The following is a 13261-nucleotide window of genomic DNA, read 5'->3' as shown; positions in this document are numbered from 1 at the left end:
CAAACTAAACTTGGAAAGGCCCTTTCTGGCTCGAATTTCCACATGAGGTTGTGTTAATAAATCCACTTGCTTAAATGGGATGATCTGAAAATGTGCATTGGGATTTATTCTTATTTTTTTTACATTCCTTTTTCACTTTTGACCCAAGACAAAGGAATCTGCTGATTAAGCAGCTTGGGCTGTTTATGGGGCGTTTTCATGAGCTCTATAGGACAAGGGGTTTCTCTGTGTGTTCTGCAAGCACTGAAACTGTCCAATACCATCAGTGAAGAATATAACTTCTTCAGAGAAAACGGTTATGCCAGAATAAGCATGAATTCACTTTTCCGGTATAATGTGCTTATGTTGATAAAGCAGATTCTTACTATACAGGAGCACAGTTTACTGGGAGAGCTGGATCAGCCCAAGGGGTTTCTACTGTGATAATTGTGTGTGTAGCGAAACATGAAGATTTATAGGGGATGTTTATGGATGAGCCCCTGTCTTGGGGTAGTTTTATACTTCACAGTTAAATGAAAAGAAAGAGAAGTCCTCTCCTGTCTGCTTTTTCTCCTAGATGTGTGCTGATGGTGAGGAGCAGAGTTTAGCTCAGTTGCTCCCCTCTTTTCTAGGCCAAGATTTCGTGTTAGAATTACTTACCTGGCGGTCTGAGCTTCAGCTGGGGGAGTTTATTGGTGCTGTTGGTTTCTGTTGGCTTTGGGCTGTCCCAGCCCACATCCTGAGTGAACACTGGAGACTGGAGCAAGCGCAGCCCCAGGTGTGTTCTGCGTGGTTTGCGACAGATGGCATTGGCATGTTGGTATGAAACGGCACCAAGGTTAACACCCAGCTGCCTGCATTCGATCCTGCGTGTCCTCACTGCTTTTACGTTGGCTGTTCCTCCTTTTGGATATAGTAACTGCAATGTTTTGGTTTTCTGCTCTAGTGGAAGGTGTCCCTGCCGGTGGCAGGAGATTGGAACTGGATGAGCTTTAAGGTCCCTTCCAACCCAAACCGGTTTGGGATTCTGTGATTTTTTTCATTAGTCTCTCTTGTGACTCCTCGATACAGGGGCTTTGCATTCTGAAAATAAAAGCTGTTCCTAATCAAATAGGTTCCTTCCCACCTTTAATATGGCAGACTTCAGAAATGTTTGCCTTCCTGTCCCTCTCTGTCATGAGATTTTTAATCGGGTATCTAAAGGGCTGTGTTGCTCAGAATGAGAACTAGAAGACTGGCTGATCCCAACTATATAAACTGATTATACAAGGAGAAATCTGTTTCCTCATCGAATGTGAAAGCTGTGATACTGATGGAAAAGGCTTCAATTTGACTTTTATCATGTCCTTGTATGTCTTGAAGAGGGATATACTCCCAGCTGTTTTCTGTCACCAGTTCTGGAGTCCTCAGTACAGGAAAGACATGGACCTGTTGGAGGGGGTCCAGAGAAGGGCCGTAAAAATGATGAGATGGATGGAGCACCTCTCCTGTGAGGAAAGGCTGAGAGAGCTGGGCTTGTTCAGCCTGGAGAAGAGAAAACTCCAGGGACACCTTTATTGGAGCCTTTCAGTTCTTAAATGGAAGAATGGAAGTTCTTTTCTGTAAGAAAGATGGAGAGAGACTTTCAGTCAGGGCTTGTTGTGGTAGGAGGAGGAGTGATGGTTTTAAACTGAAAGAGGGACATTCAGGCTGGATGTGGGGAAGAAATTCTTTACAGTGAGGGTGGTAAAACACTGGCACAGTTTGCCCGGAGAGATTATGGATGCACTGTCCCTGGAGACATCCAAGGCCAGGCTGGATGTGGTTCTGGGCAGCCTGATGTAGGTGAAGATGTCCCTGCTCTTTTCAGTTGGATTGGACTGGATGAGCTTTGAAGATTCCTTCCAATCCAAACTATTCCACGTCCATTAGAGTTTCTCTTTTCCATTCCCTTCCTTCCCCTGCTTTCTGTTGCCTGTCTCACCCTTTGCTATGGAATTCTCCCCAGTAACTCTATAGAAATGACATTTCTGCAGCAGAAGACAAGGGAAGTGATTTGAGAATGACCGTGCCTTTACACTTCTAGCTCTGGATGGTCCTTAGATACTGGACTTCTAATAGAAAGTCAAAGCCACTACAAGAAACAGGGTCCCTAAACACAACCTCAGCTTTGTGCAGATGGAGTCTGGTGACTGAGGCTTCACAAGCTGGATACAACAATACATACAAGAACCCTTGTAACTTCCAATTTTTCTGTGGCATGGTGCATATCTTACCTGCAGCTCCCAGGGCTTCATTAGCATGAGTTGGGAATGGCTTGTGTCAAACTTAACTGTGCTTCTGTTGCTCCTGAGTAAACTCCCAAATGAAAGTCAGCAGAGCTGTGCCTCACACTCTGGTATATACTTGTAATGCACAAGTCTGAATGTGACTTGTGCATGTGCGGTTTGGGTTTGAGGTCGTGAAAAGGGCTGCATTATTCTGCATACGTGGGCCTCCTTTGTGTGTGTGTGTGTGTGTGTGTGCTGTGAGGGTGTTTCTTCCTACACTGATCTTCACTCCCACTGTTTCTTTGATGCTTTATTTTAGAAAGCCATTCCCTGTGCTAGAATCTTAGTGTCCATATGGAGATGGGAGCATGTACCAGATGCTAGGGCCATGAAATCAGCTGTTCTTTGTGGAACTTGCAGTTGAGTGCCTACTGCTTACCAAGGGTATCGGCTACACAATTCCTGATTTTGGGAAGTGACAAAGAAATCAGTAGAATGACAGTTGCTTCATGTAAATCTTCTGCTAGTCCATAGAAACTTGAGAAATGTATTTCATTAGGCCTTATATTTTTGTGAGAGGGATCAGTTGATGGGTTTAATGGCCTGGGTGGCAATCAAAGCCTCCTTTGCTAGTACGCTCACCACGTGTACTCTTGAAGGGATTGTGATTCTTGTAATGTTGGGGTAAAGCACAAAGATGTCTCTTTGAAAACATCTTTTCTTTCTATTTCAGGACAAACACCATGATGCTGCTCACGAAATTATTGAGACAATTCGGTAAGTGTTCAAGACAGACGTGGCTAGAACCCTTCCCTCTGTCTTGCTGCTTCCCAGTGCCTGGGTATCTTGAGACAAGTTATAAAGGAGGGCAGCAGTTATAATTGTAAATTAACAGCTCTAAATTATTTTGAGTTGAATTGATATTGTTGCAATGCAAATCTCCATGTCAAGTGGACGTTGTTTTAATTTGCCATATTCTATGCTCTTTTGAACAGGGTTAAAAATGAGTAGTGATACTCAGCTTTGGTGCTTGTGGCAGTCTGTACTTGATCTCGAGAAAAGCAGGGTTAAGAAAACATCATTGGCATGATGTGTTAAGTTGTGGTTAAGTTGTAGTGACAGGATAAGGGGTAACGGGTTCAAACTGAAACAGGGGAAGTTTAGATTGGCTATAAGGAGGAAATTCTTTCCTGTTAGGGTGGTGAGGCACTGGAATCGGTTGCCCAGGGAGGTTGTGAGTGCTCCATCCCTGGCAGTGTTCAAGGCCAGGTTGGCTGAAGCCTTGGGTGGGATGGTTTAGTGTGAGGTGTCCCTGCCCATGGCAGGGGGGTTGGAACTGGATGATCTTGAGGTCCTTTGCAACCCTAACTATTCTATGATTCTATGGTCTTGCATATCCTCTTCCCAACTGTTTCCTTTCCTCTTGTTGCTGTGAAGTTGCAGCACTGAGGAATTTACATTATTTGGGAATGATGTCCTCCTCTTCATTCTGCTGGTAGAGTTGGACCAATGCAGGGAAAGTGGGAGGATAAAGGTGAAAGACTAATATGAAGAGTAGGAAGTCTGAGCATTTCCCAGCACAGGCAGTTGGGCCAAAGGAATGTTTCACAACCATGGTTTAAGCCTGATTGCGGTGCACACAATGTGTTAGAGGGCTTTCATGCTGCCTTTGCAAAGTAACTGCTGTGTGGTTATGAAAGCGGTGGGTAAAAGAGTGCAAAGAGGTATCTGCATTTGTGTCTTCAAGCCAGTGACAGATGATGGGCTGTTGAGTGCCTATTCCTATAATTCAAGAGAAAAAAACTTGTGGAGAGTAGAGCCCTAACATTTTTTTAGGGAAATCCTAGAGTACGAGGTTTGAGAGGACCTTAAGGATCATCTGGTCCAATCTTTCTTGGCCAAAAATGACCAGAATGATCTCTAAGTCATTATTATTTCTTCACTGATTTAATAGTGCAGCATGTGTCAAGGTGAGTGAGGAAGAAACTGCTGTCCATGTTGGAATTCATTAAGTGATTTGCTCTGAGGTTTCTTTGACACTTTTGGAGGAACGTGTGTGCAAAGCTTTATCTTTGAGAGGAGTTACTCTTCTTACCTTCCAAGAGTGAAGATCTCTTCTGTGAGATGCCATTGTTAGATGCATTGCGAGTAGATGTGCACTGACCATTTCTAATGGCAGCTCCATTGTTAGTTTTACTAATTCGGTGTGTCAAAGGGATTTTTTAATCAAAATAACTTCCTAAAAATCTGTTTCAGGTTGGGTTATTTAAGGTGTAAAAGTGGTTTAGAGCGCTACATGGGAGAGAATATCCTCACAGTGACTACTGGCATTCTTTTGAGGTGGAGCAGGAAGCATCTTCTCCAAATTCAGCTTTGTCAAAGCTTGTTCCAGCATCAGCATTCTTCTGCATTATGTTTTATGTTAGATTAGCATCAGCCATGAGTTTCGGTATTTTGACATGCATTTACGACATTTATCACCTTGTTTTGGAGTTGTGCCATTTGAAGAGCTTTATACTGGTGCCAGTGTCTATGGGCACCTTTACTGTTTATTCAACACACATGCAAACTCCTGCAGCTTTCCGATCAGCAGATTGGGATGTCTGCCTTACTCCTGACAATAGTGTGGTCTTTCAGCTCTGCTGCAGTCTTAATGTATAGCAATGCCAGTCTGGAATTGAGGCAGGTTGCCGTGTTATACTTCATTGGAGATGCTGTTATTTCTTTTCTCATTTCAGGTGGGTCTGTGAAGAAATCCCAGATCTCAAGCTTGCTATGGAAAACTATGTTTTAATTGACTATGATACAAAAAGGTGAGAGGAATATTTTTTTCCCCCCAGGAGCACAGGTCAGCACGGTTTATAATGAATCAGTTTGTAACTGGTTATTCTTAGACACTGTGAACTGCAGTTTTCTTTTAGAACTGGCTTCAGACTCCGCAGAGTTATTTTGGTAGGAAGTGTGTAACAGCAATATTGGCAAAGGCGGTTGGATTAAGGACATAATTGGAAACTCCACACAGTAGAGAGTTGAGCTCTGGTGTACGTTGGAATTACTCACTGCGAAACAATGATCGGTATCTGCGCTGTTGGACTGGGTCCAGTGTTAGGAATCTGAATGGCACTGAGGTTTCTACTTTTGTAGTAACTCAGAATTCCTGTTTAGAAAATGGCACTGTCAGTCAGCGTCAGGCCTGTGGGAGGATAACCTTCCCCATCCCTCCTCTAGACTCAGTGCAAGTGGGATGCTCTTTGGGTGAGGGGCTAAATTAAAAGGGAAACTATTCATACTGGTCTTCTGGAGAGTAAGAAGCAATTCTAAGATGCTTGTAGTTACACTTAGTACCAGAAACAGATGAAAATGAATGTAGAGTATGTGGCATTTGCCTTGAGGCTGAGAGGGGCAGCCTGACCTGAGGTGTATCTGTGTCTGAGATTCTGTGTGTTGACTTGGCTGTACTGAGCCTGGAGAAGGAGATGACCCTCAAGCTGCAGCTTATGAAAACCTCCTTCATTGTTTTCTGGGGAAAGACTGAATTTCTCCAAGTCCACAGCATGACTGAACTTACAGAATGAGGTTTACAGATGAAACTGAATCACTGTCATTAATCACTGGCTCTTCCTCTGGGCACCAGACTTGAATCATGATCTGAGGTATTGCTTCCTCCTCTCTTAGTTATGTTTTAATTGTTTCATTGTAAGACTTGTTAGTCCCTTTCTTCCTCTAGAGAGATTCAAAAGGAGAAACCGGGGTCAAGCATCCCTTGTCATCAAACCCATTGCTTGGGATTTGTGGATTACTCACAGTGACTGCAGTGCTGTAACTTCTGCAGTTCTGGCATCCTCACTGGGCATGTTTGATTAGGCAGTGCCAGTGGGGTTGGCAACAGTAGAAGAGAAACCCATCTGTTCCCAGAAGTCACACCCTGCTCACCTTTCTGCAGCTTTTCAAGGAAGTCATAAACCTGTAACGGTGGTAAATGCTTTGGTCTTTATACTTCCTTTGAAAAAAACCATCAGAAAAATTACTTGTAGCAGATAGACTGCCACATGGATGTGAAGGAAATGCATGTGCTGTGCAGGCAAAAACCCATTTCAGCCTCTTGCTTTGTCTTAACATGGAAATAAGCAGGAGCAGTTGAAAGCTTGAAGTGGAATTCAGCAGGTCTTGTAGAGGAGTGTAGCAGTCACGGGGATCACAAGAGACTGAAGAGCCACTTCCTTGACATGGCTCCTGGTCCCCCACCCCTTTCTGGATTTGGGGATGGCCATGATTCCTGTAACTCCTTGTATTGTTTTTTTGCTGCTGCTTTGTGGGTCTGATTACTTAACAGATGATGTTCCCAATAATATCGTTTCTTCCCTGGCCTGAGATGAATTTATTTAATCCTCTCAGCTTCTGTCATTAAGGCATCTGCCTGAATTGCCTGTAATCCCAAGCAGCCTGTGAAGCAATCAGCATGCTTTCCTGATGGGTGACATTTTAGATTGTGTGCTGGCTCTGTCTGCAGCTTCAGTTCCAGGGTTAATTTCTAGGACTGGTTATCCTGGAGGGATGATGGAACAAAGGAGAAGAATTTACAGATGTTCTGTGCAGCTGAGAGGATGGAAAAGAAATAATGGTCTGTGACAATATAAAACTTCCTAATTATCCATACTTTGAGTTTGGTCTTTTTCCCATTAATTAAGGAATTCTCCTGTTCTTCTTTACTGCTGGGGCATTTTTATAAAGGAAACTGTATACAAAGTCCTAAAGCTGTGTGAGTAGTTTTATGTTCTGAAAGAGACAAACCCTAAGTAACCACCTACTTAAGAGCTCTGTTTTTACTGACCCTGTGTTCTTTCTCCCCCTGTAGCTTTGAGAGCATGCAGAGGCTTTGTGACAAGTACAACCGAGCCATCGATAGCATTCACCAGTTGGTATGTATTTACCTTTGTTACACACCGTCACGTTTATCCAGCTGGTTGGAATTCACAAGCAGTGAATAATACCCAGAAGGCAGTGACTTAGGGCTGGATTGTGTGTGGTAGTCAGTTGCAACACCACTATTCAGCACTTCCATTCTTTTGGAGACTTAGTAAGTGGTATTAAACCTTATTTTCTTGATCACACCTGGGCATTTGAGCAGTTAGTACTGGAGGGGCATTCTTATAGGAAGAAAAGCAAAAAACAACAGTTTTCTCCTCCGAAATGCAGATTTTAACCTATTGCTTCTGAGTGCTTGCTTCCAGCACCATGCTTTTGGCACTTTGAAGTAGCCAAAACCTTCAGGGGGAACAAAAGGTTTCTGTGCATTTAATGTCTAGATGTTTCAAAGGAATTTATCATATAGATTTTCTTTTATACAAGGAAATCTGTGCCTTATAGGTACTTAAATTACCCATATGAACTCTCTTACGTACTGTGGATGTGGTCAATGGCTTAGGAATTTCCTTGCTTGCCACTCAATTCAGCTACTTGATTCTGTGGGATCACTGGCCAAACTAGAATGTGCTCTCTTTTCAGACCAATTTAATAAGCCTTCAGGTTTTCTTACCCCTGTAAAAGGTTGAGATGGAGGAAGCAAAACACGAGCAGTGAATGAATGTTACTATTCTGTTTGAGTTTTGAAAATACAGGTGGCTTTATTGCTGTGCTGTGCTTGTGGGACTTATTTGAAATGTGCATTATTACAGGAACAAGGGTATTTTTGCCAGGCTTTCCTTTGTTTTATGGGCCTACAACTGCCTAAAACTTGTGCTTGTTTGGGTTCAGCACCTTCATGTGTACGTTGGGTAGTAGCTAAAAATCAGAAGCTAATCAGCATTTGCAGTTACTGATGGAAATCACAAACCTGATGGGTTTCATTGTGGCTTTGCCATTTGAAGCTCAAGCAGAGGAGTGTGGGATCCTGGAGTTGTCCCTTTTTTTGTTTGTTTTTCCTTATCAAAGGGATTGTTTTAAAAGCACCTTTTATGGATAGGACAGGGTTTTTTTTTGGGAAAGAAAGGAAGCTTGATTTCCATCTCTTTCCTGCCACTCCCTGTTTGAGTACATAGATCCCTCCCATCCTAGAGTTCCTGAAAGAAACAGGAACTGTTCTTACTTGGACAGTACAGTCAACATCAGTTCAGTGGTGGTCAGTACATACAGAGATGAACAGACTTTTACAGCTACTCCAACTATATTTGGTATTAAGCTTTACACTACACAGCCTATTGATTTTTATATCTCTTTAATTTCCACTTTCCCACCTATTTCCAGCAGGTATATTTAAAATCACCTACTAGTTGAGGTGAGGCAAAACACAGAACAGTCTTTGTTGTGTGATTTCTTTAGTGGTGTTCACTGGTTTTGTCTTTGCAGAGCAGACCAGCTTGTGAGGGAGGGAATAAGAGGGAATGGTAGGATCATAAATGGTTTGAATGGAACCTTCAAAGTTCATCTTGTCCAACCCCCATGCAATGAGCAGGGATATCTTCACCTAGATCAGATTGCCCAGAATCACATCTAGCCTGGCCTTGGATGTCTCCGGGATGGTGCATCCATCACCTCTCTGTGCAACCTGTGCCAGTGTTTTACCACCCTCACTGTAAAGAATTTCTTCCCCACATCCAGCCTGGATGTCCCTCTTTCAGTATAAAACCATCACTTCACATCCTATCACAACAGGCCCTGCTAGAAAGTCTTTCCTCTGCCTCTATTCTGCTTTATGCCAATGCAGCCTCGTGGTGATGTTTCCTTGTACTCGCATCGTGTTCATTTCTTCTTCCTGCTCTTTCCCTTTAGTGGAAGGGAACCACCCAACCGATGAAACTGAACACTCGTCCCTCCAACGGGCTCCTTCGGCACATCCTGCAGCAGGTGTATAACCACTCGGTGACTGATCCTGAGAAACTGAACAACTATGAGCCCTTTTCCCCAGAGGTTTATGGAGAAACTTCCTTTGACTTAGTGGCCCAAATGATAGATGAAATTAAAATGACAGAGGATGATTTGTTTGTTGACTTGGGCAGTGGTAAGTGACCAATAACTGCAGTGGTTTTTCTTTTTCTCTTTTGCTTGCTGTTTTTTTCTTTTTTTTTTTTTTTTTTTTAAGATGAAATTCATCTTTGGAAAGTGAACCAGGACTAAGGATTGTGTTACAGGATAAGCACCTTTTCTAGATAATCCCCAGTGATGCTTCTGCTTTTTAGGGCAGGATTAAGTAGACCAGACATCCCAGACATTCTTCCCTGTGGTGCCTACCAATGCAATAAAGCCTTGTCACAGAAAACCTCCTGGTTTTTGGTGCTGTTGGCAGATATGCTTATACAATATTAAAAATGATGCTTGAAAGATAACAATAGCAGTTCCATTTCTGAGGATTCATCTCTTTTCAGTGGACTCACTTCATGCCTTTCATGTCTGAAAATGGGATTTCTTGACCCTTCCCACACCAGTGTGAAACTCTTGGTGTAGGAGCTGAAAATTAGGCGGGTTTTTTCCCCTCTAACACACTTTTCAGTGTGTGACAAGCCTTTATAGTTGGCTTTAACAGCTGCCTTGTGTGAGACCCCACAAGATCTAGCTTACAATCTCCAACTACATCTTGTGAGGAGGTTAGTGTTTTGAAAGGAAATAGATGTTTCTAGTTGGTAGAGAAACCAGATATGACTCAAGCACATGTGGAAGAGATGTACCGAGTAAGATGATGATGTTGTTTGTTGCTAAAACCTGGTTCAGAGCAGGAAAGGAGTAATAAGAATTTCCCCTTTCACTGGATGGGTTGTAAAGTTTTAAATGAAGTATGTTTTGGTTTTGTTGCTGATATGATACAGGGCTTTGGGGAGAAATGTTTTAAAATACGTTCAGTTGTTTAAAACCAAACGTATTTTCAATTTCAATGCAGCAGGACTGCCATTCCCCCCTAAAACTGAATACATCTCCAGTCAGAGATCTTCAGTGATTTCTCTCATTGTATTTTTTGACCCTCTACTTCCCCCCTCAGTGGGACTTGGGTCTGAAATTTCCTGTTTCAGTGACTTATGTCCAGATGAGACATTTAGAAAGGCATCGGGCCTGGCGAATTGTTTTCCATCTGGTAGAAAATGTAGATGCTCACAATTGTTTGTTCAGGAAGGTTAACGAAGATCGTATCTGAAGTCCTGTAGTGCTGTTGATTAACAAGCTCAAATGTTAGATGCTTTTAGCTGCTATCATCAGAAATAAAATCGAGTATTTATTGCAAACCTCCCCACTGTCATCTTGGAGGTTGAGCAACAGTACAAAAATTCACAGTCTAAAAAGCCTGTGTGAAAGGAATGGTTTAAATTCAGAAGCCTTGGACTTGTAATGTTTGGATTAAATGAAAACCCAGAGAAATAGTTGTTGAGTTTGTACTGAAGGGGTGAACTTCCTGTAAATTGTGACCCATGCAACACTGAGTGCAGTGTAAATGAAAACACTGTCACAGCATATTATTTCTATCAGTAAATTCAGTGCCATTCCAATAACTCCATCTGTGCAGCAGTGGCTGAACCGCAGGGCTAAACCCTGCCAGGATGCTGTGGCTGTGCTTGTTAGTGTTGTGGGCGATGCCAGGAGGAATTGATGGAGGTATGGATCATCATTAGGCAAACTGAAATAACAACAGAGTTGAGCTCTTGTAAAAAGAGAAGCCAAAGACAAGATTAATAGCTTCTTGACCAAAACCAGGGCACTTCTGAGGCTGTATCATGTGATGTCTAAAGATGCAATGTGTTCTTGATCGTCTTTGTCCTCCTTGCTCTTTACATAAGAAACAGTGAAACAGTTCTGCCTCAGACCTTTTGATTGCTCGTGTTCTCCCCCCTGCAGAAATGGTCACATCTGTATTTGCATGTGAATCAAACCTGCATGCATATGCAAAATGGGAATTGGCAAAAAAACCCCCCAAAGCCACCAGAAACCCCCAACAGCAAACCTCTCTGTCAGCACTGCAGTTCTCATTGTGCCAGACAGCATTATAGTGATAATGGTTTACATGCAGGAGTTCCACCCCTTCAATTACCAGTGCTGCTTCCTGCCGGGATGGAAACCAGCAATATGTTTCCATGCAACTAGGCCAACCTCTTCAGCTCACTCTCCTTTCCCATGTGGTCATCTGCAGAATGCTGGAGTGCACTGATGAGACAAGAACAGGGCTTGTGTTAGTCAGAGGCAAAAAGGGATGCATCAGCCTACTATTGATGGATACTGAGTGGTTTAAGAAAGAAAATCTGAAGTGGCCGCTTTAACACATGCGGAGTGACATTGCTTTAGTGTGTGCTTTGTGTTTATCCAACTGCTTGTTCAATTGCTTAGTTAAATGGTGAGTTACAGTGTAAAACCTGAAGATTTGGTAAAACGCATATCAAATTTGTGGGCAAAACCTGTGTGAATTTGTAAAACTGAGCCTATAATAGTTACTAACATAGTCATTCACAATTATCAACGCAGACATTGCTGTGAATGCTGTAGCCTGATGCTGTTATCATAAGTACTCAATATATTGAAGAATGTAAACCTCAGAGCTACGATGCTAGAAATTCCTTTCTGTAAGAGCAGTGTAATTGCTCTGTTTGCTTTCTAGTTAGAATTTAAAGCCTTTTTCCTGAAAACCAGCTTCTTAGTATTTCACATCTTGGAGGGAAATGGGACTGGCTTTTATAATGGACGGTGCCTTGAATGTGCTTTTCGCTTGAGAGTTCAGTTCACATGGAAACTGTCAGACACAAGTGGGACTTGAAACTGCACCCTCAAGTCCAGTCCCACACATATCCTGTTTTTTTTCCTGTTGCCTTTCCCAGTAAAAGCTCTTCCTCCCCTTGCAGTGGCTTTCTACTGAAACTTGTCCTCTGATGTGGTTTTTTCCTGCAGGTGTGGGTCAGGTGGTGCTTCAAGTGGCTGCAGCCACCAACTGCAAACATCACTATGGTGTGGAGAAAGCTGATATTCCAGCCAAATATGCTGAGGTGAGGTTGGTTTTGAAGTGGGTTGTGTGTATATATCTTATTTGAAGGCTCACTCAGTGGTTCTGGATTACTAGTAAGTGCTGTGCAGAGAGAAAAGCTGAGTTTCATTCCTAGTTTATTTTGCTTCTTGGAGCTGGGAACTGTTCAAAAGGAAGTGCAGTGTCAGCTTCATGTAAACCTGCACTCATTTTGTGTCTGAAGTGACTCTAATACAGGGCTTCCAGAGACCATGGCATTAAGCAAATCCAGGGATGAATTCACCCAACAAATAGGTCTTAAAGGTTTTAAGTTTCCGCTTTCAACAGTGATGCCCCTTTTTGGTGTCCTAAGGCTGAAGTTCAGCTTAGTTATTAAACTGTTGCAGGCAGTTGATGAGACCTCTGGTTACAGGATATCTGGTTAATAACTGCTCAGTAGGTCCCAAAATGAAGTCTACTATAAGAAAACCATAATGTTTAGTCAGACAGGCTGTTTTCTTCACACTTCTTCTAATTCTGTGCCAACGGGGGGACACAAAGATAATCAGTTCCAAGGCAAACCTGGAAAACAAATGAGCTACAGGCAAACAATAAAGGGTAGTCATGCCTTACCATAAGAAGTTTACTTTCTTCAGCAGACTGAGCAGTACCATATGCCTCTGTATTGTTAAGACAAGCTGACTCAGTCTGTACAGGCTAGAAAATTATACCTTCTGAAGGGAGGGGAAAAGAAGTAAATCCTTGATCCTCTTTTTCAGTAGTGTAGGCAAAAATACAGGAGCACGGTGGCAAAGAGGATCAGACAAGGATCTAAAACTCCATTTTGTTTGCCCTGCAATGACCCAGTGGAAATTTCCAACTGGAGCGCTGCGTGAGCGTTCTGGTTTCATTAGGGAGTCACTTGCAAAGCCTGGATTCCTGTCTGTGTTTAACAGCAAATGTAAAGATTAGCATTAAAGAGGGAAAGTTAAATCCTCACTTGCACAAGTACCCCTTTATGTCATTGTGCAAAAAAGGCTTTAAGTGAAAACGGGTAGCCAACAAAAAAACTGCCCGCAAACTGAGTGTTAAGAGTATTAACTCCTGGAGTACCTTCAGCCTC

At 42.6% G+C, this 13261-nt stretch overlaps 1 protein-coding gene across 8 annotated transcripts in view; it reads left to right on the top strand.

Moving 5' to 3' along the window:
• Positions 1-13261, top strand: part of DOT1L (DOT1 like histone lysine methyltransferase) — a 68716-nt gene that overhangs the window by 14074 nt on the left and 41381 nt on the right. For all 8 annotated transcript variants that reach the window (XR_010616810.1, XM_065699623.1, XM_065699627.1 and 5 more), the window contains exons 2-6: positions 2962-3005; positions 4967-5041; positions 7084-7147; positions 8997-9225; positions 12087-12181. Coding sequence is in view for 7 of the 8 variants with exons in the window: in XM_065699623.1 (XP_065555695.1) it covers positions 2962-3005; positions 4967-5041; positions 7084-7147; positions 8997-9225; positions 12087-12181 (507 nt within the window). In the remaining variant the exon portion in view is untranslated. The remainder of the gene's footprint in view (positions 1-2961; positions 3006-4966; positions 5042-7083; positions 7148-8996; positions 9226-12086; positions 12182-13261) is intronic.

The sequence above is a fragment of the Lathamus discolor genome, chromosome 21 (genome assembly GCF_037157495.1).
Source record: "Lathamus discolor isolate bLatDis1 chromosome 21, bLatDis1.hap1, whole genome shotgun sequence".
In the NCBI taxonomy this organism is placed as follows: domain Eukaryota; kingdom Metazoa; phylum Chordata; class Aves; order Psittaciformes; family Psittacidae; genus Lathamus; species Lathamus discolor.
The sequence above is the reverse complement of the archived record's forward strand: the minus strand, read 5'-3'. Positions and strand labels throughout refer to the sequence as shown.